This window comes from Castor canadensis, chromosome 5 (assembly GCF_047511655.1).
Source record: "Castor canadensis chromosome 5, mCasCan1.hap1v2, whole genome shotgun sequence".
Classification (NCBI taxonomy): Eukaryota; Metazoa; Chordata; class Mammalia; order Rodentia; family Castoridae; genus Castor; species Castor canadensis.
In genome coordinates, this window is record NC_133390.1 from 158,491,821 (window position 1) to 158,519,106 (window position 27,286).

The window sequence follows — 27,286 nt, forward strand, 5'->3', positions numbered from 1 at the left end:
AGACTGTTTTGCTTTGGTCATTTTTGAGATAATGTCTCTCATTTATGCCCAGGCTGGTCTGAACTTTGATCCTCCTGTTTGTCCTTTCCCTGAAATTGTGATAACAGTTGTGTGCCACCATGCCCAGCTTTTTGTTGCTTGAAATGAGGTCTGTTGAACTTCAACTCTTTCAGTCTCAGTATCTGTGTTTCATTTATTTGTTTGTTTGTTTGTATTGGTGAGACTGGGGTTTGATCTCAGGGCCTTACACATGCTAGGCAGGCACTCTGCCACTTGAGCCACTACACCAAACCTTTTTGTGTGGGTATTTTCAGGATAGGGTCTCTCGTGCTACTTCCCAGGTCTAGCTTCAAACCATGATCCTCCTGATCTCTGCCTCCTGGGTGGGTAGGATTACAGGCACAACCCACTGGTGCCCAATGCCTCAAAACTTGTTTTTTTAAGACACGGTTGCACTATGTAGCTTGAGCATCTGGCTGGGAATTCTGTATCCTGTCTCATTTTCCTGTGTGCTGGGATTATAGATGTGTACCACTATGCCTGATTCCATATCTAGTGTTTCATATAAATGACTTTGGTATATACCTATGTGTTTATACATACATGACCATATACATGTTTGAATAAACATGTTTTAAGTCAGTTTTTTTCCAAATATAATCAGCTACTTAACATGACTAATGTCTAAATAAATTACTATGATGATTTACTTTTAATGTCTAAGTAAATCTTTAAAGATTTTTATGGGCTCTAAATAAAACGAATGCATTAGTCAAACTGTTATGTTAAATATTTGTAAACTCCAAACTCTCGTAGTTAATTGGGAAATAATCTGAATTAGCTTTTTGATTAGTAAAACTAAGATTTGATTTATTAAGTAAACACTGTGTATAATGTGGTCTTGTTCTCTTCTGTTTCTCATATATTAAATAACCCATTATAAGCATGAATGTTCACAAATGCCTTAGTAAACATTATTGATTATAAGTTCATATTGGACTGGTCAAGTGGCTCAAGTAGTAGAGTGCCTGTGGGCAAATGTGATACACTGAGTTCAAATGCCAGTACTGCCAAAATAAAATAATTTTTTTGAAAAATAAGGGGTATTTTGCCAGACACCAGTGGCTCACATGTGTAATCCTAGCTATTCAGGAGGCAGAGATCAGGAGAATTGAGGTTAGAAGCCACCCCAGGCAAATAATTCCTGAGACCCTATCTTGCAAAAATCCTTCGCAAAAAAAGGTTGTGGTTCAAGGTATAGGCCCTGAGTTCAAACACCAGTAGGGCAAAGAAAAAAAAATCATATTAAAAGTCAGTTTCTCTAAACAAAGACAAAAGTGACTAAAACTTTCCCTTTTGGTTTTTTGGTAGGCTATTTTAATGGTAAGGGTTGACTTAAATCTTTCTTACATTTCAGCAACTGACCATGCCACAGCACATAAAGATCACAGTGACAAGAAAAACATTGTTTGAGGATTCCTTTCAACAGGTACTGTCTGATTTACCCAGTTGTTTAGTCCCTTCATTGCCAGCCCAGGAATACTTTTCCATGCTGGCAGTTTAACCTGAACAGTTTATACTTCAGTTTGGATTTCTTGAATTTTAAAGTATAATGTCATTGCTAGCTGACATAGTACCATTCTGGAACATATACATAGTTTTTTTTGTGTGTGCATGTACCTGTGTGTTCTGTGTCTTTCAGTGCTAGAGTAACATAAGTAATTAGTGAATTTTACTAGTTGCTAAATTCTTATTTCAAATAGATACACTTATATAGGAAAATAGGCTATCGGTAGGCAGTCTGGAAATACCCATATTACAGTTGTGGAATGGGTAGAAAGGGAAACAGAAGACTGGTTTTACATTTCTGTATCAATTGATTTTTTTTTTTTAATTTTTACAATAAGCATATGTTATTCTTAACAATTAAACTTTTGTTTTTAAGTAGGAAAGAAATTGGTCACTGATGAGTTTTCAGAAGTAGTCAACAAATTTTTTCACACACCTCCCCCCCTTTTTTTTGTAGATACCACTAACAACCAAGTACAAGTAAATGTTAAGTGATTATTATAGGGAAAATTAAAATAGCCAGTGAAGGGCTGGCAGAGTGACTCAAGTGGAGAGTGCCTGCCTAGCAAGTGTGAGGCCCTGAGTTCAAGCCACTGTACTGCCAAAAAAATATTTAAAAATAAAAATAAAATAGCCAGTGAAAAACGTCTTAAAATAAAAACATCTGACTAGTTCTTGTTTTGTGGCCAGATGTGGAAGTGATTATTTTCAAGCACCCATAATTTTAACGCAGTAGCTATATAGCTTCAAGAAGTACTGAACTAAAAGCAAAGGGCAAGGAAATTCAGATAGTTGGCAGTAACTGGCTATTTGATTTTAGAAACAGTTGTGTTCATTTTTTTAATGGAACTTCAGTTGTTAACATTAAAGGGAAAAGCTAATTGGCTTTTGCTGTTTTGAAACAGACAACTTTTTAATGGGACTTGGAACTAGAATGAGATCAGAGAATTCTGATCATACCCTTCTCTAAGGCCATCCCCACCCCAGTCCTTGCCCATTTCTAATTTTCATATTCATAATCACCCTTTTGTCACTGAGTAGTCTGTTTCTGTTGGATGAATTTCTTGGAGCATAACTTGCTTCTATCATTATTGAAAAGATTACTCTCCCTTTACCTTTTGACTTTTCAAACCTAAAGTGTTTTGCAGTATGACAGAACAGGTAGTGCTAAAACTTTTTTTTTTTAACTGCTACCTGGGTCTGGTAGCAGAGTGGCTCAAATGATAAAGCACTTGCCTACCAAGAATAAGCCCCGAGTTCAAGCCTCCCATATACTGCAAAAAGATAAATAAATTACAATAAAAAAAAAAAAGGTAAAAAACTGCTGCCTTAGATTGACATCTACGAAATAAAAGAGAACAATTTAATTGTTTAAAGGTAATGATCTGATATCAAAATTGGCTTCAGATTTTCTTCATAGCTATTGGGTAAATTTACTTTGCAGAGTATTTTTTTCAGTAACATAATATAACTGCTTATGGGGGAAATAGCAGAAAAAAGAATTTGTTCATATTAGTTGTTAAAATGAATTATTTAATGATAGTTTATAATTTTGTGACATTTCTCATTTGCATTGCTGTATACTTAGCCTGTACTATTTGTAGAGTATTTGTCATAAACATGTATGTATATGATGAGCATTTTGTAGGCATCGAATTTTTTTGTCACATTTGGGATGTTAATTGTTTGAGATATGAATTCATAAATCTGATGTGTCTTTTTTTGGGGGAACTGAGAGAACCCTGACTTAAACAGATTACTTACTGATCCACTTTGGATATTTAAATGTGAGAATTCATTCTTATCATTGGTAAAGTACAGGTATTATATTAAATTCTCCCTATCCAGGCCTCTGTGGGTTTTTCTGGGTTTTTTTAAGGGTATATAATTAGTTTTACAGATGGAAAAACCAAATGACCTGTCCATTTTAGCTCAGTAATGGTACAGTCCTTTAAATTTGAAAATAATCTTATTAACCACATGGTGGAACACTAAATTTGAGTAGTTTTACCATGTATGTATAGGCTGTCAATATGAATAAGTTTCCAGAGTTAACTGGATGCACTCTGTAGACACAGGTTTTAGTCAGTTAGGTATTATGTGTACCTTTAACTGTGAAACAAACCTTAACCTAACCAACCCTCGCGACACCGCAAAAAAACCTACCTAATCTCTGACCATGCTATTCTGTGTTCTAAGCAATTGGTCAATTAACTTTACAAGTTATATATAGAGGTATATAATGTATATAAAATGTAGATGTGTATAATATTTAAAACTTAAGAAACTTTATATAATGTATTTTCTACATCTGTGATGTTAACTAGAATGTAAACACAATTCTATGTCATGAGGGAGTTAAGTTACCTATAATGAAGTAGGTGTCAAACTTAGAAGTGGTAGAATTGTGTTTCTACAACTCCTTTCACCAATTGTCTCACTTTATTGTTTTGTAGATAATGAGCTTCAATCCCCAAGACCTGCGAAGACGTTTGTGGGTGATTTTTCCAGGAGAAGAAGGTTTAGATTATGGAGGTGTAGCAAGGTAGTGATAATATGAATACTCAGAACTTAGTTTCTTTACTCCAAAGGTATCATTACACTTTGCTTACAAATATTATTTTCTCAATCTGATATCTCAGGAAAATGATACATAGCAAATATTGCAGCTTTATTCTACAGCTACAGAATTTCAACAATTAAGTACTTTCTAGGGCACCCATAATTGGCTTATCAAATCATTTAGTCCTCAGAAATAATCCTGCAAGATAGAATTTTACAGGTGAAGAGGCTTCAGAGATTTCAAATAAGGCATTTATAAGTTGTATCCTAGAACAAGGTTGGCATTATTTAATCAATAGCTTAGTTCAGTCAACCACCTCATGTCTGTTTAACAGAGCACCATGGCCCTCTGAAGTGCTTGGTTCCTTGCTGAGATTAATATTCTGACATGAGACTATAAAAAGCTATATAAAATAGGGAGTTGAAAGTCTTTAATTTTTTTTTTTCCTCTTTTTGGAACTTGTAATCAAACCCTAGAAAACAGCCTCAAGCAAAAAATATCTGCTTATTCTGTAACAATATGTCATATCATATTAAAAATTTAGATAGCAGTGGCAATGTTGAAAGGAAAGACTTTGGAGTCAAGACTGGATTTGAATCTATTTCCTAACCTCAATAGTGTGACCTTGGGCAAATATCTTCAGCTGTAAAATAAGAATAGTTACTATCTAGGATTATTATGGAGAGTAGAAATACTTTTATTAATAATCTAGTTCAGAGTCTTTGCTCGATTGCTACTGGTGGCTACATTTCAGGAGTTATTTATATTCTATTGCAAAATTCAAATAGCTGTTTGAAAATGTGTGAAGTAATCACAGATAAATAATATCAGGAATATTTACTTTTGTATGTTAAGGACAATTCAAAAGGAGAGCGATTATTTAATCCTAATTAGAAAATTAAATTAGCAATATTAAAGTATAAGCAGCGTTGTCACCAGTGGCCATGATAAAGAGTGATAGGACGCAGGCTGAAAAGACAGTGTGTTGCACCAGATCTGTTCTCCCAGACCCATCCATGTAACATAGTAAACATAATCTTATCTTAATATGGGTACGTATTTTTAGAACACTTGAATTAGATCTTTTCAGAGCATTGTTCTAATAATTGTGTGGCTGGAATTAAGTGCTTTTCTGCCTTTGTGAAATTGAAAGTTTTTATAGTCATCTGAGATGTAGGGAATAATGCCACTTGTTGAATATCATTCAGTAATAGAAGGAATATTAAATGATTTCAGCAGCTTGAAACAACTGGGCCAATAACAACTTGCTGTGTATGGTATTTCATCAGTTCTGAGACTTAACATTTTCATATTTTAACTCTCTGACATTTAGATGTGTATTACAATTAAAATTGGAAAAGAAATTGAGTGGGTCATCAAATAAGGGTGTCTTTAAGGTCAGTGATGTCTTAGATGCTTTGAAATATAATAATAAGCAGTAAATAGGTTAGCAGAGTGGCTCAAGTGGTAGAGTGCCTGTCTAGCTAGTGTGAGACCCTGAGTTCAAACTGCAGTAATTTCCCCTTACCCCCCAGAAAAAAAAAATGTGTATATGTATCATCTGTAAAATACTCATAAGCTTGAACAGAAGCAATAAAAATCAATGTGAGATTAGGAAACTGTCACCAGCTGAGGTGTATAGATTTCCAAAAACTTTGTAACACTCCTCTTTGATTTGCTAGGATGGTTACTTATAAGATTTTCCATCCTATGTTTTCTTTTGATTTCAGAGAATGGTTCTTTCTTTTGTCACATGAAGTGTTGAACCCCATGTATTGCCTGTTTGAATATGCAGGGAAGGACAACTACTGCTTGCAGATAAACCCTGCTTCTTACATCAATCCAGATCACTTGAAATACTTTCATTTTATTGGCAGGTTTATTGCCATGGTAAGTGCATGTATAGAACTGTGCGTTTGCTTTGCTAATTCATCAGTACTTAATTTTCTTATGTGGCATAACTGATCATGTGACAGGAATTTTTTAGAATGAAAAATTCATCTGATGTTTTGAAATAAAATGACATTTATACAATTATCTTAAATGGTTTTGTTCCCTTCCTGTATAGGCTCTGTTCCATGGGAAATTTATAGACACCGGTTTTTCTTTACCATTCTATAAACGTATCTTGAACAAACCAGTTGGACTTAAGGATTTAGAATCTATTGATCCAGAATTTTACAATTCTCTAATCTGGGTTAAGTAAGTTTCATTTTACAATTATTAAAATATAGTTTATATGTTTTGATTAAGGTATTAGTAACTCATCTAAACTGTAAGCATGACATTGGCTTACTGGATTTAAGCAGTCTATACATTAAACCTATCTCATTGTTGAGTTATAAATTTTATAGAGGTATATCCAGAATCGTGGACAATAATAGGATTTTAGAGCCTAATCTTCCAGTTTCTTCTTATTTTGATTTTATAGCTTAAAGTTAACTAAGATCAAAGGTCTTGAATTTAAAACTTTTAAATTACGATTAAATTGGTAGATATAACAAATAGTACTAATTTCATTTATGCAGAGAAAACAATATTGAGGAATGTGGTTTGGAAATGTACTTCTCCGTTGATAAAGAAATTTTAGGTGAAATTAAGAGTCATGATTTGAAACCCAATGGTGGCAATATTCTTGTGACAGAAGAAAATAAAGAAGAATACATTAGGTAAGAGAACACTCCTTTGACATAGTTTAGACTTTCTGTTGATAATTGCCTAGCAATAGCAATGGATGGTTATTTTTCTAAATAACATTTGCTTTTGTATTAATCATAATTCTGTGTAGGTAATTATTTTTCATTTCTAGTTTTCAGTTTTAAGAGTTTGAGTTTTAAGAGTAGAAGTCTTGTTGGAGCACTTTTGTAAATACCAGTTCTGTATTCACTATGCCATGGTCATTGAAAAGAATCTCAAAAGTTTATATTTTTGTGAGGAGTATGGTAAAATTAGATAAAATTTATGAGTAAAACAATGGTTTAATGATTTATCCTCTATAACGCTTTGTGCACTGATTTGAGACTGCAGAGTCTCAAAAGTTATTAGTTCCTTTATAGTTCTCAACACCAATTCTGTCTAATTGCAGTTAAACTTAGCATTATTTGCTTTTTTCCTCCTCCGAGTAAAGTAGGAGAGTTTATTGAGATAGAAAAGTGTAAAGCAGGACAGTAGAGCCCCCAGAGTTGGGGGAGGATTCCAAGAGAAGGTGCCTGATCTGAGGTTTTTAACCATTTTCTCTAGGGCATTGCTCAGCTCTCTGCTAATTATGTGTGCTGTCTGCTTCTTCTTAAGTTCCAGTTTCTAGATTGTTTGCTTGGTTTTCCCTTTATAATTAAAAATGCACAATTTTAGCCATTATCAATGTATAGTATAAAGGTACTATTTGTTAGTAAATAATCTGTACTTTAAATTATTTTAATTAGTGTAAAATATCCTTGTAGCTAGGGGCATGGCTCATTGTGCTATTGTCCCATTTTATTTTTACATGTTATAAATCTCATAACATGAGATCTTATTCTTACTTTAAGTAATCAGTAGATTGTTAAAGTAATTAAGAAAAATAGCCTATTATATTTATTCATATTACTTTGTTTTTGAGACAAGGACTTGCTTTGAATCCCAGATTGGCTTCAAACTTTCGGTCTTCCTGTCTCAGCCTCCTTGAGTTTCTGGGATTACAAGCATGCCCAGTTTACATTACCATTTCTGAACCTCATTTCTTCATATGTTTTTCTATCTAATATCACTTTCCTTCGGCTTTAAAAGCTTTCTTTATCATATCTCTTAGTGTATCTGCTGGCAATAAATTTACTCAGCTTTTATATGAACATTTTATTTAACTTCTAGTTTTGAAGGCTCTTTTCATGAGATTTAGAATTATAGGTTTATAGTATTTTAAATTTTTTACTACTTTATTTCAGTGTCATTCCGTTGTTCTCTTGTTTTTGATGATCTGTGCTTTTGTTCATGTTTTTCTGAATTAAATACATGTTTTTCCATGGCTTTTGAAGAATTTAATTTTTTATTTTCAGCAGTTTTTCCCTGTGCATAGTTGTGATCACTTTGCATTTAGCATGCTTGCTTGCTGAACTTCTCATGTCTGTGGTTGATGCCACTCCACTCTATGAGGAACTGTGGGATTTTATCTTCATGAGTGCTCCCTGAGGCTCACTCCCTTTCTGTATTACTTCAAGAATTTTAAGTTACGTGAATCTTTTAACTTTTCATGTCACCCCATAATTTTCAGTGACCATTTTTTCTTCTGTTCTTCAGTTTAGATTATTTTGGTTCATATGCCTTCATTTTCACTGCTCTTTTATAACCCTTAAGGTCATCTAATAAAATTTTTATTTCAGATATTCTAGAATTTACATTTGGTTATTTTAAGAATTTCTACTTCTCTGTTAAGAAGCTCTATTTCTTTCCCCCTTTTTTTCTTTTTTGGTAGTACTGGGGATTGGATTCAAGGTCTCCTCATGTTTTGCTAGGCAGGTGCTCTACCTCGTGAATCACATCTTAAGTCCTTTTGCTTTTAGTTTATTTTTCAGACAGAGTCTTCAAGCTAATTTTGCTTCACTGGCCTCAAATCATGGTGCTACCTACCTCTGCCTCCCAGTAACTGAAATTATAAGTGGTACACCACTTTTTGTTTACTTTTAACTATGATTTTTTTTTTTTCAAGTTTAGGAATTGAACTCAGGTCATTTCATGTGGTAGGCAAATGCTTTACTTCTGAGATACATCCCTCCTTCCTTGAATGTATATTTGATACATTTTAAATAGCTGATTTAAAGTCTTTGCTAACTTCAACTTAGGCCATCTATAAGCCTAATTCTGTGGAGTTTGTTCTCATGAATATGGGCCACATTTTCCTGCTTCTTTGCTTGTGTAGTAATTTTTAATTGTAATACATGGCAGAAATTCTCCATTTCTTTTTCTTCCTGTAACGATTATTGAATTTTATACCTCTTTTGTTCTGATAGGCAGTTAAATAAAGGAGACATCACTGTGGTCCTGTGGAAGTTTCCTAGGGCCCTTTCATTTCCATTTTGTCTTGAGTCCTAAAACATAACTCTTACACCTGGAACATGGTCCCTATTCCTTACAATAGAAGGCCCTAAGTGTTTTCTCAACCCCTTGAAAGTGTACATGCTTAAATTCTGTCTCTCCAACACAGCTGAAATTTCTGCTTAGGTCTTTGGCATTCCACTTGTTGCTCTCCACAGGATTCCTTGGAATCTGCTACATATATGCAACTAAGAACTATAAGTAAATTTACGTGCAGATTTGGGAGCTTCCTGTCTGTCTTCCTACTTTCTGGGATTTTCCCCTCACTGCTGTAGGAGCTTCACACTCCCAACTTCATGTCTTCTCAGCCCAACAGGACTGTTGCTTTCTTTTTGCGCTCTCCACATCTATGCTCTTTGTAAACTGTAAAGTGCTTTCTAGGGAAAAGTCTATTAAATGTAGATCTGCTCTAGTTTGCAGACCTCCTTTCAAGATTCATCCCCACCAGTTCCTGCCTGCATTTGGTCTCTTGCTAATATCTTTGATCGTTTCTTTAATCATTTTCACAGAGTTTAGAATTAGAATTAGAATTATCATATGATTTGTCCAATACAACCTACACTGCATTTTCTTTTCTTTCCCTATGTCTCCTCATTCATAATACAGACTGGCACAGGGCCAGGGCTGAGGGTATAAAGGGTAGGTTTACTTTACTTTGTCTTTCTATACAGTGCAAAACATAATCTGTGGTAAGCACCAGAAGACCTACACACCATTTAAAAAAATTTCATAGTTTTCAGTAAACTTTAGACTCCAAATGTTGTCAAGGTATCAAGTGCCTGAAATACCCAAATTTATTTGCTCATTAAAATTTTTTAAAGTAAATATTCTGAAACAAAAATTAATTTTTATATGTTACGATTTTTAACTTTGTTAAAATATATGTAAATGAAGATTAGAAGAAAAGCAGATTTGAAATCTGGAATATTTAAAGAAGAATTTTCTTCAAAAATGCTTTCATTAAAAGATTCACCTGGCACCAGTGGCTCATGACTGTAATCCTAACAACTTGGGAGGCAGAGATTAGGAGGATCTTGGTTCAAAGCCAACCTAGGCAAACAGTTCGAGAAAGTAACCAACACAAAAAAGGGCTGGTGGGATGACTGAAGTGATAGAGCACCTGCCTAGGAAGCATGAAGCCCTGAGTAAAAACCCCAGTACTGCCAAAAAAAAAAAGAATCTGATGCTTAAGAGACTTTTGCAACATATGTACTTTTTTAGGATCCTGATTTAAACAATTAGTTCAAAAAATTGCATCAGCCAGAATCTGAGCACTAAATACTTGATATTAAGGAATTGTTCTCTTTTTTTTGGTGCTATAGTGGTATGCTTGTGAAAAGAGGCTTCATGTTGTAGAGACACATAGAAATATTTGCTTCAAATGAAACATATCTACAGTATGAATTAGGGGTATAGATGAAGTAAGACTGACATTTTGATGAAGCTTGGACATGTGTACAAAGGGGTTCATTCTACTGTACTTTCATATATATTTCAGATTTCCATGACAGTAAAGTTTTACATTTTTAATTTTATACTGAGAATGTAAAGGTAAAATCTAAAATTCCTGATAAGCTTTTCATATTTATCTGCCAGAATGGTAGCTGAGTGGAGGTTATCTAGAGGTGTTGAAGAACAGACACAAGCTTTCTTTGAAGGCTTTAATGAAATTCTTCCCCAGCAGTATTTGCAGTACTTCGATGCAAAGGAATTAGAGGTAATGAATTCCCTCCCTCTCTCCCCCACCTCCCCAGCTGCAACGTGCTAGTAAATAATGCCTTCAGGTATCTACTTTCAACTCACTTGTCCATCTTCCCACTGCCATCTAGCTGGCAAACAATATTTTTCATGTTGGTAAAGATGTTTTGAATCTTCTGCAGTGGTTAAAGAAAACCATAATTTATGCTAAGATAAAACTACCTTTAAAATGTTGCTGTTAGCTCGGCGCCAGTGGCTCATACCTATAATCCTAGCTACTCAGGAGGCAGAGATAAGGAGGTTCAAAGCCAGCCTGAACAAGTAGTTGGAGAGACCATATCTCGAAAATACCCATCACACACACACAAAAGAAAGGATTGCTGGAGTGGCTCAAGGTGCTGCTGGCTCACACCTGTAATCCGAACTATTTGGGAAACTGAGATTAGGATTGCAGTTTGAGGCCAACCCAGGCAAATGGTTTGCAAGACCCTATCTTTAAAAATAACCACAGTAAAATGGACTTGAGGAGAAAGTCCTGAACTCAAACGCTAGTCCTACCAATAAATAAGTGAATACATACATACATAAATTTGTATTGCATAAATTAATACATACATGCCTGCCTGCATAAATTGCTATTAAGGCTTCTCTACAATTAAATGATTTACTACCCTGAATATATGTGTATATGACACCATGCATGAAAACTCACACTCCTGAGTAATGTAGATATAATTATTGATGTACACTTTACAAGCCTAAAACCTGTTTATTAATATATTTTCCAAGTTGCCTTATATTAGTGTTTTCATATTTATACTAAGCATTTTGTATACAGTTCATGTATAAAATCATTAAACAATTTATCTTTTTCTTCCCTAAAAGGTACTTTTATGTGGAATGCAAGAGATTGATTTGAATGACTGGCAAAGACATGCCATCTACCGTCATTATACTAGGACAAGCAAACAAATCATGTGGTTTTGGCAGGTTTGTTTCTTAATCGACTTATTTTTTAATTTAATTGTTTGTTTATTTGAGAAAGGTCTCACTATGAAGCCAAGCTAGCATGGAACTTGCTGTATAGCTCAGGCTGGCCTCAAATTACGATCCTCTGTGTCAGTCCTCCTGTGTGCTGGGATTACAGGCATGTGCCATCATGGCTGCCTTTCTAATTTTATTTTTATTGACCAACACAGCATAATGGTTTAAAATTTGCTACAATAAGTAACAGAATAAAATGTAATGTGTGCAGGCCACTCAGCCCATCCTAGACATTAAAGTAATGCATTATAATAGATAAATGAGAGATTTTAACAGCATTCTTTAAAGGCTATTGTTAAGCAACACATAGCTTTGCCCAGAGTATAGTCCAGAAGATAAAATACTGTAATATGCTTTTCACTATTCATGCTTCATTAAGAATTAAATAATGTTCAGTTGGCAAAATTTAAAAGATAGGGTTTAGAACCACATTAGTATCTCTCACAAATACATAAGAACATAAAAAGGTGCTGAACAAGCCAGGCACCAGTGGCTCACACCTGTACTAGCTACTCAGGAGATGGAGATCAGGAGGATCACCATTTGATGCCAGCCCATGCAAATAGTTCGAGAGAACCTATCTTGAGAAAAACCAACATAAAAAAGGCTGGCTGAGTGGCACAAGTGATAGAGCACCTACTTAGCAAGTAGTCCCCGAGTTAAAACCCCATTATCGTAAAAAAAAAAAAAAGGTGATTGACATCATTAATAGTTACAGATACCTGCTTATACCATTAGTGTTATGTTGAGGGAGTAGGGCACAGTGACTAATCCCTATAATCCTAGCAACACAGGAAATGAAGACAGGAAGCATTGGGTTCCAGGCCAGCCTGGGTAAAAGCAAGATGCTATTTGAAAAATAACTAAAACAGCTGGTTGCTAGTGGCTCACACATGCAATCCTAGCTACTCGGGAGGCAGAGATCAGGAGGATCAAGGTTCAAAGCCCAGGCAAATAGTTCGTGAGACCCTATCTTGAAAAACCTGTCACAAAAATGGGCTGGTGGAGTGGCTCAAGATGTAGGCCCTGAGTTCAAACCCCAGTACTGCAAAGAGAGGAAAAAAAAAAAAAACTAAACAAGCTATGGATGTGGTTCCAGGAGTAGAGTACCTGCTTAGAAGTACAGAGGCCCTAAGTTTCAACTTTGGTACAACATGAATGAAGTTTAAAAATACGAAATTTGTGCTGGGTGTGGAGGCACATGTGAGGCTGAGACAGGAGGATGAGTTTGAGGCCAACCTGGGGTACATAGTGAGCAAAACAAAACATTATGAACTGTGGGCTGCAGGTGTAGCTTGCCTAGCATACTCAAATCCCCAAATTCAATCCCCAGCACTGCAAGAGGAAAATAGTGTTCAGAACAAAAGTATTTGAAACAATGAGCATAAACATGAATTTTTAAATAGGTGAAATACATCAGGCAAATACTGTATTATTCCACTTACATGAGGTTCCTAGAATGGACAGATTCACTGAGATAGAAATTAGGATAGAAATCACCAGGGACTGTAGAGAGTGGGAGTGGAAAGTTATGTTTAATGTATGCATAGTTTTTGCTTTGGATAATGAAAGAGTTCTCAAGATAGTAATGATGGCTACACATCAGTATGAATGTACTTAGTACCATTTCATTGTACAGTCAGAACTGTAGGACATAAAACCTACCTAATCTTGGCTACGTGTAGCTATACCAAAACCTAAAAAAAATTGAAGAAAGGAAGTTAATGAATTATATCTGGAATAAAATTCTGTGAGCTTGATTTCATTTATTCACAAAACCAAAAAGTCTATACATACTTGACTTCTGTGTCCTATGTAAGCACATGAACATCTAGCCCAGGCAGATCTAGGAGGGAAAAGGGGCTGCCCAACAAGAGGTGATCTTTGTTCAAACTGTATGAGTGGGAAGCTCTTAGGCCCAGGGCATCCTTACTTTTAACGAAGTCATTCTAAGAGATATATATGTATAGGTGGGGCTTTGACAAACATGGCTATGTTTGTCCTTATCTTATGCAACTGACACCAGGAGTTGATTTAAGATTTGAAATGAGCATTTTTCTTTTTGTTCAGTGAGCTGAATGTAACATGTGACTTCTATATCTCTTTAAATGTTATTTTAACAGTTTGTTAAAGAAATTGATAATGAGAAGAGAATGAGACTTCTACAGTTTGTTACTGGAACCTGCCGATTGCCAGTAGGAGGATTTGCTGACCTCATGGGTATGTATATAGAGTCACTGATCCTATACAAAAAAATTGTTTATTATACCGCTTTTAGATAAATGTTTATAAAACTTACCAAAAATAACAAAGACAAGTATAATCATTTTCTTAACTAGCCACAGTAAACTTGTATTTGTGTAAGCTTTTAAATCACTTTCTAGTCCTTATAGAAATTTTTAATCCTCAAGCTTGAATCCACAGTTTAACTCAATAGGATAGTAGTCTTCTGTTTGTGAATCTTTTTGCTCATTCAGTAATTTGACAAAGATTACAGTGTCTCCTAAATGACACAAAACTATTTCAATGAATTGAGAAGATCATTGTACAATAGTGGTTATTGTCCCCTATTGTATTTTTTGTTTGTATGGCTGGTTGGATTATTTCTTTGGCTGTACTGGGGTTTGAACTCAGAGCCTCAGACTTTTTGGGCAGGCTTCAGCCTCAGGCCCCGTTTCATGTTTAAAAACACTTCCCTTTTAGTCTGGGAGCTCTTTCAGATGTAGATCTGTATCCTCATCATCTTTTTATTTTGTGACTAAATGATAAATTATTTATATAAATTTAAGTATTTCTTTGACACTAATATTATGCCAAGTACCATAAGAGGGTGCACAGAGAAGCTGTGATCTCTTTAACAGTGCTTCAGCTGAGTCACAAGTAGCGAACTAAGCAGGTGATTTTGCATACAGAATTCAGAACCAATTTAATAAGACTTTAAAAGCTAGACCAAATGATTTTGGATATTACCCTGAGAGCATTACAAGTAGAAACTTTTTGAATAGGGGAGAACTTGCTGAAGTACATTTCAGGAAAATTTGATAGCAAGACAAATGGTATGCATTAAAAGATGAGGGTAGAGCCTGGAGGTAGGAAAAGATGAGAACTTGATTTTAGATAGAATTGGGGAAAAAAAAAAAAAAGAATGGATAAATGCTAGAGAAGTTCCAAAAGTAGAAACAGATAGAGAACTTGATTAGAAGATGAGGTATAAAAATGGCATGTCAAGCCAGGCACCTATGTCTTTCTGCTGTAATCCTAGCTGCTTGGGAAGCTAAGATAGGATCATAGTTCGAGGCTAGCCTGGGCAAATTGTTTGCAAGACCCCATCTCCAGAAAAACCAGAGCAAAATGGACTGATGGTGTGGTTCAAGCGGTAGAGCTCCTGCTTTGCAAGCACAAAGCCCTGAATTCAAATCCCAGTTCCACCAAATAAAAGTGAGTGAGTGAATGAATGAATGAATGAATGGACAAAACTTAGTTCTGCTCTTGGAAATAATAGTTGAGTTGCATGAGGCTATGTAAAACAACACAGATGGATAGCCCTGTAAAACAAGATAATAAGATTATAGTTCATAGAACATTAGAAGAAATCTTGTGTAAGCCCAAGGCAGGAGAAGGATATAGGATTGATGTTTGTAATCCTTCAACATGGTGACTCTTCACATCTGATCCAACATTTCATTTTTATTAACTAAAACTTGTAATATGCCCTTCAATATTCTGAAATAAAATTTGTAAATGTCACTTTTCTTTTTTTCTTGTTTAATTGTTTTGAGAACTTTTTAGCTTGGCATGGTGGCACACACCTGTTATTTTAGCACTCGGGAGGCTGAGGTAGAATGATTGAAAATAAATGAGAAATTTTTTAAAAAGTGATTTAATGAAATGATATGCATTTGTAACTATGTTAGAAGAGATAACTAAAAGGCACATAGTTTTTCCTACTTACAGTAAAGGTTTGGGTTTATGAGAAAACCAGAAACCATTCTGTATAAGCAGCACTGGAAAATGACACAGATAGAAAAGATAAATAATAAACTTAAGTATGTTTGACAAGAAAAAAAGAGAAACAACCTAAACACAGTACAGGTATAATACACCTACCAAAATAAATTATAAATGGCCATTTTAGAGAAATATGAGGTGGATTTTATTTAAAAGTGTAGTGTTTGGGCTGGGGCTGTAACTCAGTGGTAAAGCACTTGCCTAGCATGCAGAGGCCCCCTATTACAGTAGCCAAGGCTGTAAAATGTAAATTAGGCTTCAGATACCCAATGATTTGAAAGGTGCTTGAAATTAGGAACATAGGTGCAAGAGTCTATACAGAAGTTTATGTATTTTAGGACTAGTGTCAGACTAAGATTGAAAATAAGCAACCTATAATTTCAGCATATAAATTTTACAATTAGACATTGAATTTTGAAAGCAGTCAATGCTGGAGGTGTGGAGAAAGCAGTCAAAATGATGGTTAAAAGGCATACTTGTAAAATAACCTCTTTTTGGGGGGAACTAGAGTTAGAACTCAGGGCTTTGAACTTGCAAAGCAGACTTTTCACCGCTCAAGCCACACTTCCCGTCCATATCTGCTCTGGTTATTTTTGGAGATAGGGTCTCACAAACTATTTACCTGGCTGGCCTTGAAATACGATCCTCCTGATCTCAGCTTTCCAAGTAGCTAGGATTATAAGTGTGAGCCACCATCTCCTGGCTGTAAAATAGCCTTTACAAATGAAATTTACTAAAATCCCTCTCTGCCTACTATTTTAATATTTGATTCAGAATCTTCTCTATTACATGTTAGCATTATTAACTCCTTTTCATCTGTAATATATTGAGAGAAGCATGTAAAATGAGTAAATTTTAGTGTTTAATACCAGAGAACAATTTTAACCATTCTTCTTTCATAATGACCATTTCCTTATTTTATTGAACTTCTTACATAACTACTCATGAAAATAATTCATTGTTATTAACTACAAAAATATGACCAATTTATATTTGTACTAAGATTTAGTCAGTTTGAACTCAGCCTTGCACAGTGATCTACCAACTGAAGAACCCCATCCTCAGCACTTTTTTTGCATTACTTAGTTTCAAGTAATCTTGCGGGTTTTTCCCCCAGGGCTAGCCTCAAACTGTGATTCTATTACATATGCCTCCCGCATAGGTGGGAACATGGACACATGCCACTATGTCCAGCCTTTTGGTTGAGATGGAGTCTCTCTAATTTTTTGCATGGGCTGACCTGGAACCACAGGCTTCCTGATACCCACCTCCCAGTTAGGTGGGATTATAGGCCTGTACACTATATCTAGCCTGAGAAAAAAGTCCATTAACACTAACAATTATAAATGATTCCTAGGGAAGGGAAATGACCTTTTATTAAACCTCTGCTTTCAGATCATCAGTAGATCATAGCTATCAGCAGAGACAAGAAATTGTGTGTGAATGTATGTGTACAAGGGTATGCTCTACAGGTCCTGTGATTGCAAGCATTGTTACTGTTCACTAGGATGTATTAGAAAGTGGGCCATAGTTATCCTATTGTGTCTAAAACTACTAAAATTAAGCTGCTTTTTGTATATTCTTGTGAGCTGTTATTAATCATAACTTTGTGCTAGTCTAGCAAAGAAATGATGGATAAAACCGCATTTTCTCCTTCTGGGCATATGTTAACAAAATGGTCTTCAAATAGCACCAGAATCACTTGGCAGCTTGTTAAAACACATACTATATAGAGTCCTTCTCTCAGGGTTTTTGACTTGGTAGAGCCTGTTAATTTGTGGTTCTAACTTGGTGATGCTCATGCTGCTGAATTGGAGGCATAATTTGAGAATTTTTGAACCAACAAACTCTTCATGATTTTATTATATTTTAGGGAGCAATGGACCACAGAAATTCTGCATTGAAAAAGTTGGGAAAGAAAATTGGTTACCCAGGAGTCATACCTGGTAAGCAAAATCAGAAAGAATAGAGAAAATAGCCTTTTTTCCAGTTACCTTCTAGCTTCTTAGAAATGAAATACTTTCCCTGTGGTACTGAATTACTTTAACAGCTTTACTGAGGCATAATTTATTTACTACAAACTCGCCACTTTTTTATTCAGTAATATTTAGTAGGTTTACTAGTAGTATAACATCACCAAAGTCTACTTCTACAGCATCCCCCCACCCCCCAATAAAGGATGATGGGGGGCATCATCCTTTATGCTCATTTGCAATCCATTCCTCTTCCTACCTCTGAAATTTTTTAAGGTGTTTTGGTTGGGTTTTTTTTTTTTTGATTTTGGTACTGAGGTTTGAACTCAGCGCTTGCCGCTTACTAAGCAGGCACTCTTAACAGTTGAGCCATTCCACTGGCCCTTTTTTGTGTTGAGTGTTTTCAAGATAGGGTTTCTCTCTATCTATTTGCTGGGGCTGGCTTCAAACGGAGATCTTCTTGATCTCTGCTTCCTGAGTACCTAGGATTATAGACATAGCCACCAGCACCCAGCTTCTATTAGCTGTTTTTAAATAGTCAGTTGTTGTCAGCTGTATTTATCCCACTGTGCTATAGAAGAAGCACAGAAGTTATTCTTATCCAACTTAGCCCCTGTACCTGTTAACTATCTTCTCTTGTCCCCTACACACTTCCAAGACTCTGGTAAGCACTGTTCTATTCTCTACTGATTTTAAATCAACTTTTTAGCTTCTATTATAAATGAGAACATAAGGTTTTTGTCTGTTCCTATCTTATTTCACTTAACATAATATCCAGTTCCATCCATATTGCTGCAAAAGACAGAAGTTCATTCTTTCTTAATGACTGAATAATATTCCACTGTACGTAATTCTACATTCTCTCTTTCATCTGATGGGCAGCTAGGTTGGTTTCATATCTTGGCTGTTGTGAATAGTAGTGTAGTAAACCTTCCAAGTATAATACAAGAATAGATGTCTTTTTGACATACTTAATTCTTTTTAGAATATGTCCAGTAGTGGGATTGCTGAATCATATAGTGGTCATATTTCTGATTTTTTATTTTAAGAGGTTGGTTTGAGATAGGGTCTATGTAGCCTCAGACTCACAGTGTAGCCCAATCTGACTTCAAATTTGCCATCCTGCTGCCTCATTCTCCCAAGTACTGGGATTACAGGTGTGTACCATGACAGCCAGCTGTCTGTATTTGTAATTTTTTGGGGAATCCCCATACTGTTTCTGTTAACAGCTGTGCTAGTTTATATTCCCACCAACAGTGTATGAAAATTCCCTTCTCATTTTTGTTAGCACTTATTTATTGCCTTTTTGATAATGGCCATTCTAACTGGGGTGAGGATGATACCTCATGGTGGTTTTGATTTATATTTCCCTGATGATTGGTTAGTGATGTTAAGTATCTTTTCATATACTTGTTGACCATTTTATGTCCACTTTTGAGAAATGGCTATTTGGAGCATTTGCCCAGTTTATAATCAGATTACTTGTGGTTCTTTTTTTTTTTTTTTTTTTTAATGTGTTCTTTTTTCTTGGCAGGGATTATGAGGTTTGAACTCGGAGCCTACACCTTGAACCACTCCACCAGCCCTTTTTTTGTGATGGGTTTTTAGAAAGATAGGGTGTCACAAAGTATTTTCCCAGGCTGGCTTCAAACCTCGATCCTCCTGATCTTGCTTCCTGAGTACCTAGGTATATAGGCGTGAGTCACCGGCACCCAGCTTTCTGTTTATTTTTGTGTTTGTTTGTTTTTTGCTCTTGAGCTATTTGAGTTCCTTACAGAGTCTGGAAACTAATCCCTTACCTGATGAATACTGTGCAAATATTTATAGGTTGTGTCTTCACTTTGTTGATTGTTTGCTTTACAGAAGCTTTTTAGTTTTATAAAAACTCTTGTCAATTTTGTTTTTATTGCCTGTGTTTTTTGAGGTCACATCCAAGAAATCTTTGCCTAGACCAATGTCCTGAAGTTCCCCCTGTATTTTCTGTAGTTTCACAATCTCAGGTCTTACACTTAAGTCTTTGATCCATTTTTAGTTTATTTTGTATATGGTAAGAGATAGGAGTCTAGTTTTTCCAGCATAAGGATTTCTAGTTTTCCTGGCTAGCACCATTTATTGAAGAGACTTTGTTTTCTACAATCATGTTCTTGATAACTTTGTCAAAAATCACTTGGCTGAAAAAAAATCACTTGGCTATAAATACGTGGGTTTATTTCTGTACTTCTCCTGTTCCATTGGTCTGTGTCTTTTTATGCCAGTTCCATGCTGATTTGGCTAATGTCACTTTATGGGAATTTTTTTGTTTTATTTTGCTTTTCATAATGTTGAAGATGAACCCAGAGCCCTGTGCTAGATAAGTACTCCACCGCTGAGTTTTACCTCCAATCTTGTACTTCTTGAAATCAGATACTATAATGTCTCTAGCTTTGTTCTTTTTGCTCTACAAAAGGTCTTTTTAAAGCCTGGATTATATTCCATTATAAGGATATGCTACATTTTATTTATATACTCATTTACCAGTGGGCACTTAACATAGTTTTAACCTCTTAGCTATATTGAATAATGTGTCTGTAAACATAGGTGTACAAAAATTACTTCTGAAATATAGGTATACAAATACCTGATGTTCCTGTTTATTTTTTGATTTGTTTTGTTTCGTTTTGTTTTTTGCAGTACTGGCATGGACCACTGGTGCCCAGCCCTATTCTATTTGTAATATTTTGGGGGATACCATACTGCTTTCCATAGAACTATTTACCATGTTAAAGTCTCAGAAGCAGTGCAATAGGGTTCCAATTTCCCCTCTTCCTCATAAATTCTTTTTTAAATTTTTTTAATAATAGCCATCCTAATTGGTGTGAAGTAGTATGTCACTATGGTTATTATCTGCCTTTCCCTAATGAGCAGCATTTTTTCACATGTTCATTGCCCAGTATATCTTTAGAGAAATGTGTACCCTGTGGTCCATTTTTCCATTTTTATTATTGAGTCATCTTTATATTCTGGATACTTGTCCCTTATTAGATACATGCAATAGTTTTTCCCATTGTGTAAATTGTGGGGGTTTTTTGGGGGTTTTTTTTGGGCAGCACTAGGGTTTGAACTCAGGGCCTCATACTTGCTAGGCAGGTGCTCTTACAGCTTGAGCCATTCTACCAGCCCTTTTATGTGTTTGGGGTTTTTGTTTGTTTGTTTGTTTTGGAGATAGAGTATTTCTAACTATTTGCCTGGGATGGCTTCAGTCCTCCTGATCTCTGCTTCCTGGGTAGCTAGGATTATGGCCATGAGCTATGGGTGACCAGCTCCTTTTGTTTTCTTTTTCTTTCTTTCTTTTTTTTTTTTTTTTTTCTGGGGCTTGAACTCAGGGTCTGCACCTTGAGCCACTCCACCAGCCCTTTATTGTGATGGGTTTTTTTTGAGATAGGGTCTCACAAACTATTTGCCCAGGCTGGCTTCCAAACCTGATCTTCCTGATGTCTGCCTTGAGTAGCTAGGATTACAGGTGTGAGTCACCAGTACCTGGGCTTCCCTTCTTTTCTTACTACTTAGGAAGTGGAGATTGGGGGGAGCACATTTTGAGGCTATCTGGGCAATAAATTAGCAAGACCCCATCTCAACCAGTAAGCCAGGCATGGTGGTATGTGCCTGTGATTCCGTTCTTATTCTTAACATGATGTATTTAAAACCTTTTGTTAAGAAACCATATGGCCTGCAAAGCCTAAAATATTTACTGTCCAGCCCTGTATAGTAAGTCTGCTAAACACTGATCTAGATAGAGTGTGGATGGGGGAGCATGAGAAGACTAACATTTATTGAGGCCTGTTGAGTACAAGGCACTGTGCTATGTGCTTGTTTCTTCTTTACTCTAGCCTGAGAGGTTTAGTATTGTTATTTTCATTTTACCAAAGAAGAAACTTGAGTCTTGGAAAGGTAAAAAGAACTTGCTCAACAGCCCAATAACAGCTGGGATTTGAACCCAATTTGTGCCATCTTTAAAGCCAGCATTGGTATACTGTACCACCCATGTGTTTCTTTATATACTTCCTAATCTCAAGCTAACAAGCTTTTTATTTTTTTTTTTCCAGTTTTAACCGCCTAGACCTTCCACCTTACAAGAGCTATGAGCAACTGAAGGAAAAACTGTTGTTTGCCATTGAAGAAACAGAAGGATTTGGACAAGAGTAACTTCTGAGACCTTGTACCACTGAAGGACGAGAACTTATTTTACAGTGTTTGTCCTTTTCCTTCTCTGCATATTGCACATCTTGTTATAAAATTGGACTAAACTATTCAGTTATCTGATAGTTTATCAGTTATCTGAGATTTATCTCCCAGTGATTGTAGATTTCTACTTAGTAGTTCCAGAAATCAAATCTACAAACACTAGTCAATGACTTACTTAACATGAGATTTAACACAGCAATGAAATCTGCCTTGTCTTATTCCACTAGATTGTTTCCTTAACAATTTTGTGTGTGTCAAAAGTCTCACTTGGGAGTAGGTTTTTTTTCTCTTAGAGATTCTGCAGCTATGCAGGGAAGTCTCTTGGTAACTGCAATATACAAGATCTTCTTATTAAGCCTCTTGCTAAGAGGTATTCAGTAAAAGTACAAGCTTAGCCCAGCTTCTGGACATGTGCACAAACTGCTAGCTTGTGCTCTCCCTCTCATTTCAGCCTGGCATGACTGTTGTTTTTCATTCCTGGAGCATGAATCCATGCATCATTTTGATGTTATTCCTGGGAGTGATACAAGACTCTTGAATCTCTCTCCAAAGTAGTTTTGCCTGTTTGAATTCAGGGAAAAATTGGTCCCAGTGCAAATGACTTCATATCTCTCTTCATTTGGAAATTTGATTATTTTAATTATCTGCAAATACTAACTTTACAAACGTTATCAACATTGTGGTTCCTTCACTGATGTTTTTAAAGTTAACCTAGAATTGAAATTATTTCTGCTGAATTCATTTAAGGCCATTATTGACAATTTTTGTATGATCCTATACATAAATTGAAGCTTTATAATTCCATTATAATCCAACAATTACACTCGTATTTAACTTTTGCTAAGGAGTTCAAATTGTAACTAGAGTATTTTCTATTCCAAATAGAGATCAGTGAAAGAGCCTCTCAAATAATATTTTCATTTGGGAGGGAGAGCTTTTAGCACTAGCTAGAAGAAAAGGGAAGATAACATCTAGTAACCACAGAAATGTATCCTCTGTCTGAATTAATTTGCTGGTTTCTCTGACACATGTTCGAGTAGTCATTTCCATTCTCTACATTGTCCTGAATTGAGCCAATATCTTTCATCTGTAATATTCTTTCACCTCTAAAATTTCGGCAGGCTCTCCTTTTTTTCCCTATGACAAGTTTATTTTAGACTGCTCCATTTGTAAGTGATTAATGCACTTGACTTTCTCTGTAGTTCATTAATTTAACTTGGCCTCGCTTAGGCTGTCAAGATGCTGCTGTTACAGATTTGACTTTATGGGCAGTGAGCTGAAACCTAAGCCACCTGAGTTTCTATCATAGCCAAACCCTGAAGACAGCTTTATAATCATATAACAGGGACTTTGGCATGTTGCAGTAGCATAGCATGAACCAATTGCATGAAGCCAAGAATACTCAAAGAGTAGCAAACCTCTGTTCCATATGAAAAGAAAATGTTTTGACATCCCTGTCCTTCCTATTTAAATCCTGAAACAACAAAAACATTTTTAAACTTGTGTATCTGGACTCTTTGACACTGCCATCTTATGCAAAGACTTAAGTGAGTTGCCTCATCCAGAAACTGTCAGTGTAAAGGGAGAGATTAGACTTTCTTAAACCCTATCTGTTTTTTATTCCACATACCCTAGGAAATACAGAGTGATTTCTAAAAGCCCTAATTGTTTCCAAAGAAGGGCTTCTCTGCCTTTTTGTTTGTAGGGTTAAAAAAAAAAAACACAAATAAACAAAAAACATGCTATTGCTGTGTCTTACAGAGCAAATGTCTGCCAACTCCTCATTTATAATATAAGTCTGAACTTTGGTAATATGTGTCTATGAAGATAAAGACTTCCTATTGAGGTGAATTCACATACTGAAATATAGTTACCTACCATATTTACTAGAGATTTATGAGATTAAATTAAGAGTTAATGTAAGAAAATAAGCTTTTTCGATTCTACATAACGCATTTTAGGGAACTAGAAATATTGTATGAAAATGTATAAATATCATCCAAAAAGGCTTTCTGCCCTATATTTTTAAAATACAGAATAGTTATATTTGAAATAGCTCTGGCCCTAGTTCTATAGGGCTTGGCTATTTAATATTTTTATGAAAGAAACATTTAGTTCTGGAAAGGTAAATGCTTGTATATATTTTTGCAGCCTGGGGTTTCCCTGCTCCATTTCTTCCTTTAATTTAAATGGTCACATGTGTATGTCTTCCCTGCTGTATTAGGAAAATGGGGGCTGGATATCCCAAGAATCAGAGGTTATATAAAAATAGTACAGACAGCAGACATAAATATCTACCAAATGCTATCTTAAATTTTGGTCCAAAATAAATATTTGGAAATAGATTTATTGTAAGTGTTCAATTAGAACTTTTTCTTAAATCTGAAGTAAATTGCTTTTAAGGTCCTTTTTCTTTGTAAGCATTGTAAATGCTAATAAATCCTGTTAATTTTTTTTAACTGCATGTTACATCGAAATAAAAACAAAGTAAAATGAGCAATTGCCTTATTCTTCTGCTCTTTTGGTGGGATGGGGAAGGCAGCATTCCACAGCCTGGATCAAGAGGGAAGGACCTCACTTGTTTCATCAAATGGGATGTTTTAAAAATGATCTAGCAGCTCCTAATAATGAATTCTTGCTCTTTTATAATCTTAAAGTGCAAAAGAATCTAATTTCCTAAGACTTACAATAACTCTATTTAAAATTCAGGTACTGATTTTTCATCAAGGGATTGACATGCCAATGTCAACTCATCAGAAATTTTAGTGAAATGAGACTCAACTGCCCACAGAGGTCTCACCCTAAATGAACTATTTACTTACGTGGTTAATAATTTGAATTGTCACCAGCAATGACTCATGGAATTAGACTTTGCTTCCAATTTTATGTCCCTCATTTTGGATGTAAGTTTATCCTTCTAAACTCCTTTAGGGTTATCTACTTCTATTTAATGTATTATTGGTATCTCCAGCCCCCTTCCTTCTTTTTTTTTTTTTTTCTTCTTTTAGAGTTATTTATAAAATTGTTTGTATATATGCTTTCATTAACTAAGAACAGAATAGCAGTACTGAATTGTATATTACTGTATTGGAGTACCTTTGTTTTCTTGAACTGTAATTTCAAATACTCAGGTAACTCTGCAAATATTACAGGGAGTCAAGTGCTTTTTAAAGTTCCTTCAGGGGATTGCCTCACTTGCATTTCCTTAAAAAATACAAGACTGTGCTTATAATTAAACTTTTTTCATCCTTCATTTGCATACTTTTCTATTAATCTTGGGGAAAAAAGATGTTCTCTCCTGCAGAAAAAAAAAAAAAAAAACCAAAAACCACCTTTCTGTGTGATTGCTTTTATAGTGGCAAGTTAGAGCCTGTCTGTACTGTGGAGTGTATAGGAAAGAAACAGAAGATCCACTACTCCAGTGAGATTGGATTTGGTTCCTGTGTTGAAGATATCTGCAGGGGCCACTGACAAAAATCAGGGTCCCTATCTGAATTACTTTTCTGAAATAACAAAAAGTGTCTAAGCCAGATCCTAGCATGAGTGTTGAGTAGAGAACCAGCAGCTAGCTACCAAGACCAACTGTTCTTCACAAGCTGGTCTGCTCACCAGCTTTAATAAATCACCTTTTTTAGAAAAAGATAATTGTGGTCTCCCTTAAAATGAAACCAGTGGCCAGGTGCCAGTGGCTCAACCCTGTAATCTTAGCTACTCGAGAGGAAGAGACCAGGAGGATCAAGGTTTGAAGCCATTCTGGGCAAATAGTTTGAGATACCCTATCTCAAAAAATATGCAACACAGGGCTGGGATGTAGCTCGGTGGTACAGCGCTTGCCTAGCATGCGTGAGGCCCTGGGTTCGATCCCAGCACCAAAAAAGAAAAGACAAAAAAAAAATACGCAACACAAAAAGGTGCAGGTGGAGTAGCTCAAGTGGTAGAGAACCTGCCTAGCAAGCTTGAGGCCCTGAGTTCAAACCCCAATACTGCCAAAATAAAATGGAACCAGTGGAGAGAAGCTATAGGAAGTAAATTGTTTTAATATGCTGGTCTAACAGTAGCTGAAGAACAGAAACTGGGCTCCTCCCAGGTCCTGAGTAGTAAACCTATCCTATTTACCCCATAAAAACAGCTAGGAAGCTCCTTCAGTATAGTTAATAACAATGAGGAAGATACACCTAACCTTCCATGAGTAATAGGTAATTATTCTTAATGACCATTGGCCACAGAGCATCAAACTGGGATTTAGCAGTAGCTGACTGGCTATTGATCTTGTGATTCTTCAGAGTAAAAAAAAAAATAGCTGGTGGAGTGGTAGAGCACCTGTCTAGCAAGCATGAGGCCCTAAGTTCAAACCCCAGTATCACCAAAGAAAAATAGAAGTGTAAAAAAATAAGAAGCAGGCACTGCTGGCTCACGCCTGAAATCCTAGCTACTCAGAGATTAGAAGGATCTCTGTTCTAAGTCAGCCCAGACAACCAGTTTGGGAGACCCTATCTAGAAAACAACCAAAAGGGCTGGCAGAGTGGCTCAAGTGGTAAAGCACCTGCTTAGCAAACGTGAGGCACTGAGTTCTAAACCTTAGTACTGCCAAGAAAATAAAGAACTTAAGAGTGTGTCAATTTGTATAATTAGAGAAGGAGCTGTTGTCACTCTCAGCCCATTCCTGTGGCTATAGTCTCCTCTGTGATCAAAATATCTGTGGGGTGGAACCAGTAGAATCTTTCTGGTTGGTCTTCAGCCTAGACCCTGTAAGAACAATGTTGTAAATGGGTTTCTGCTCAGCAAAGAATGACTGTGGGCAAGAGGCTTTCCTCAAAGCAAGGACCGTGAGAATTTGCAGTCATGCCTACAGAGCACTAAAAGAAGCCAAGCTGTTACTATTTTTCCTCATTTCTAACTCAGACCTGTTCTATTCAACTTCTTCAGCATAGCAACCAGTACCACACCCAGTTAACTACATTCGTCACTATGTGCCAGATACTGATATGCTACAGTATACTGCACATACTGTAACCCCAGGACTCCAGAAGCTGAGGCAGGATCATAAAAAAATAGAAGCTCAAAATCATTGAATAACACCTGTAGCTATTAAGTGGAAAAGTACAAATTGGAACCTAAGATTGATCCTCATAAACCACAGCAC

At 35.8% G+C, this 27,286-nt stretch overlaps 1 protein-coding gene and 1 pseudogene across 4 annotated transcripts in view; one reads left to right on the top strand and one right to left on the bottom strand.

Moving 5' to 3' along the window:
* The window catches only part of Itch (itchy E3 ubiquitin protein ligase), a 130,888-nt gene extending 105,492 nt beyond the window's left edge, over positions 1-25,396 (top strand). For all 4 annotated transcript variants that reach the window (XM_074074585.1, XM_074074586.1, XM_074074584.1 and 1 more), the window contains 10 exons: positions 1,418-1,489; positions 4,026-4,114; positions 5,863-6,022; positions 6,201-6,334; positions 6,661-6,801; positions 10,796-10,916; positions 11,783-11,887; positions 14,065-14,161; positions 17,823-17,895; positions 22,005-25,396. In XM_074074585.1, coding sequence (XP_073930686.1) covers positions 1,418-1,489; positions 4,026-4,114; positions 5,863-6,022; positions 6,201-6,334; positions 6,661-6,801; positions 10,796-10,916; positions 11,783-11,887; positions 14,065-14,161; positions 17,823-17,895; positions 22,005-22,104 — 1,092 coding nt within the window. In that variant the 3' untranslated portion in view covers positions 22,105-25,396. The remainder of the gene's footprint in view (positions 1-1,417; positions 1,490-4,025; positions 4,115-5,862; positions 6,023-6,200; positions 6,335-6,660; positions 6,802-10,795; positions 10,917-11,782; positions 11,888-14,064; positions 14,162-17,822; positions 17,896-22,004) is intronic.
* LOC141423755 (small nucleolar RNA SNORA51) lies at positions 9,781-9,905 on the bottom strand (annotated as a pseudogene).
* Positions 25,397-27,286: the final 1,890 nt, after the last annotated feature.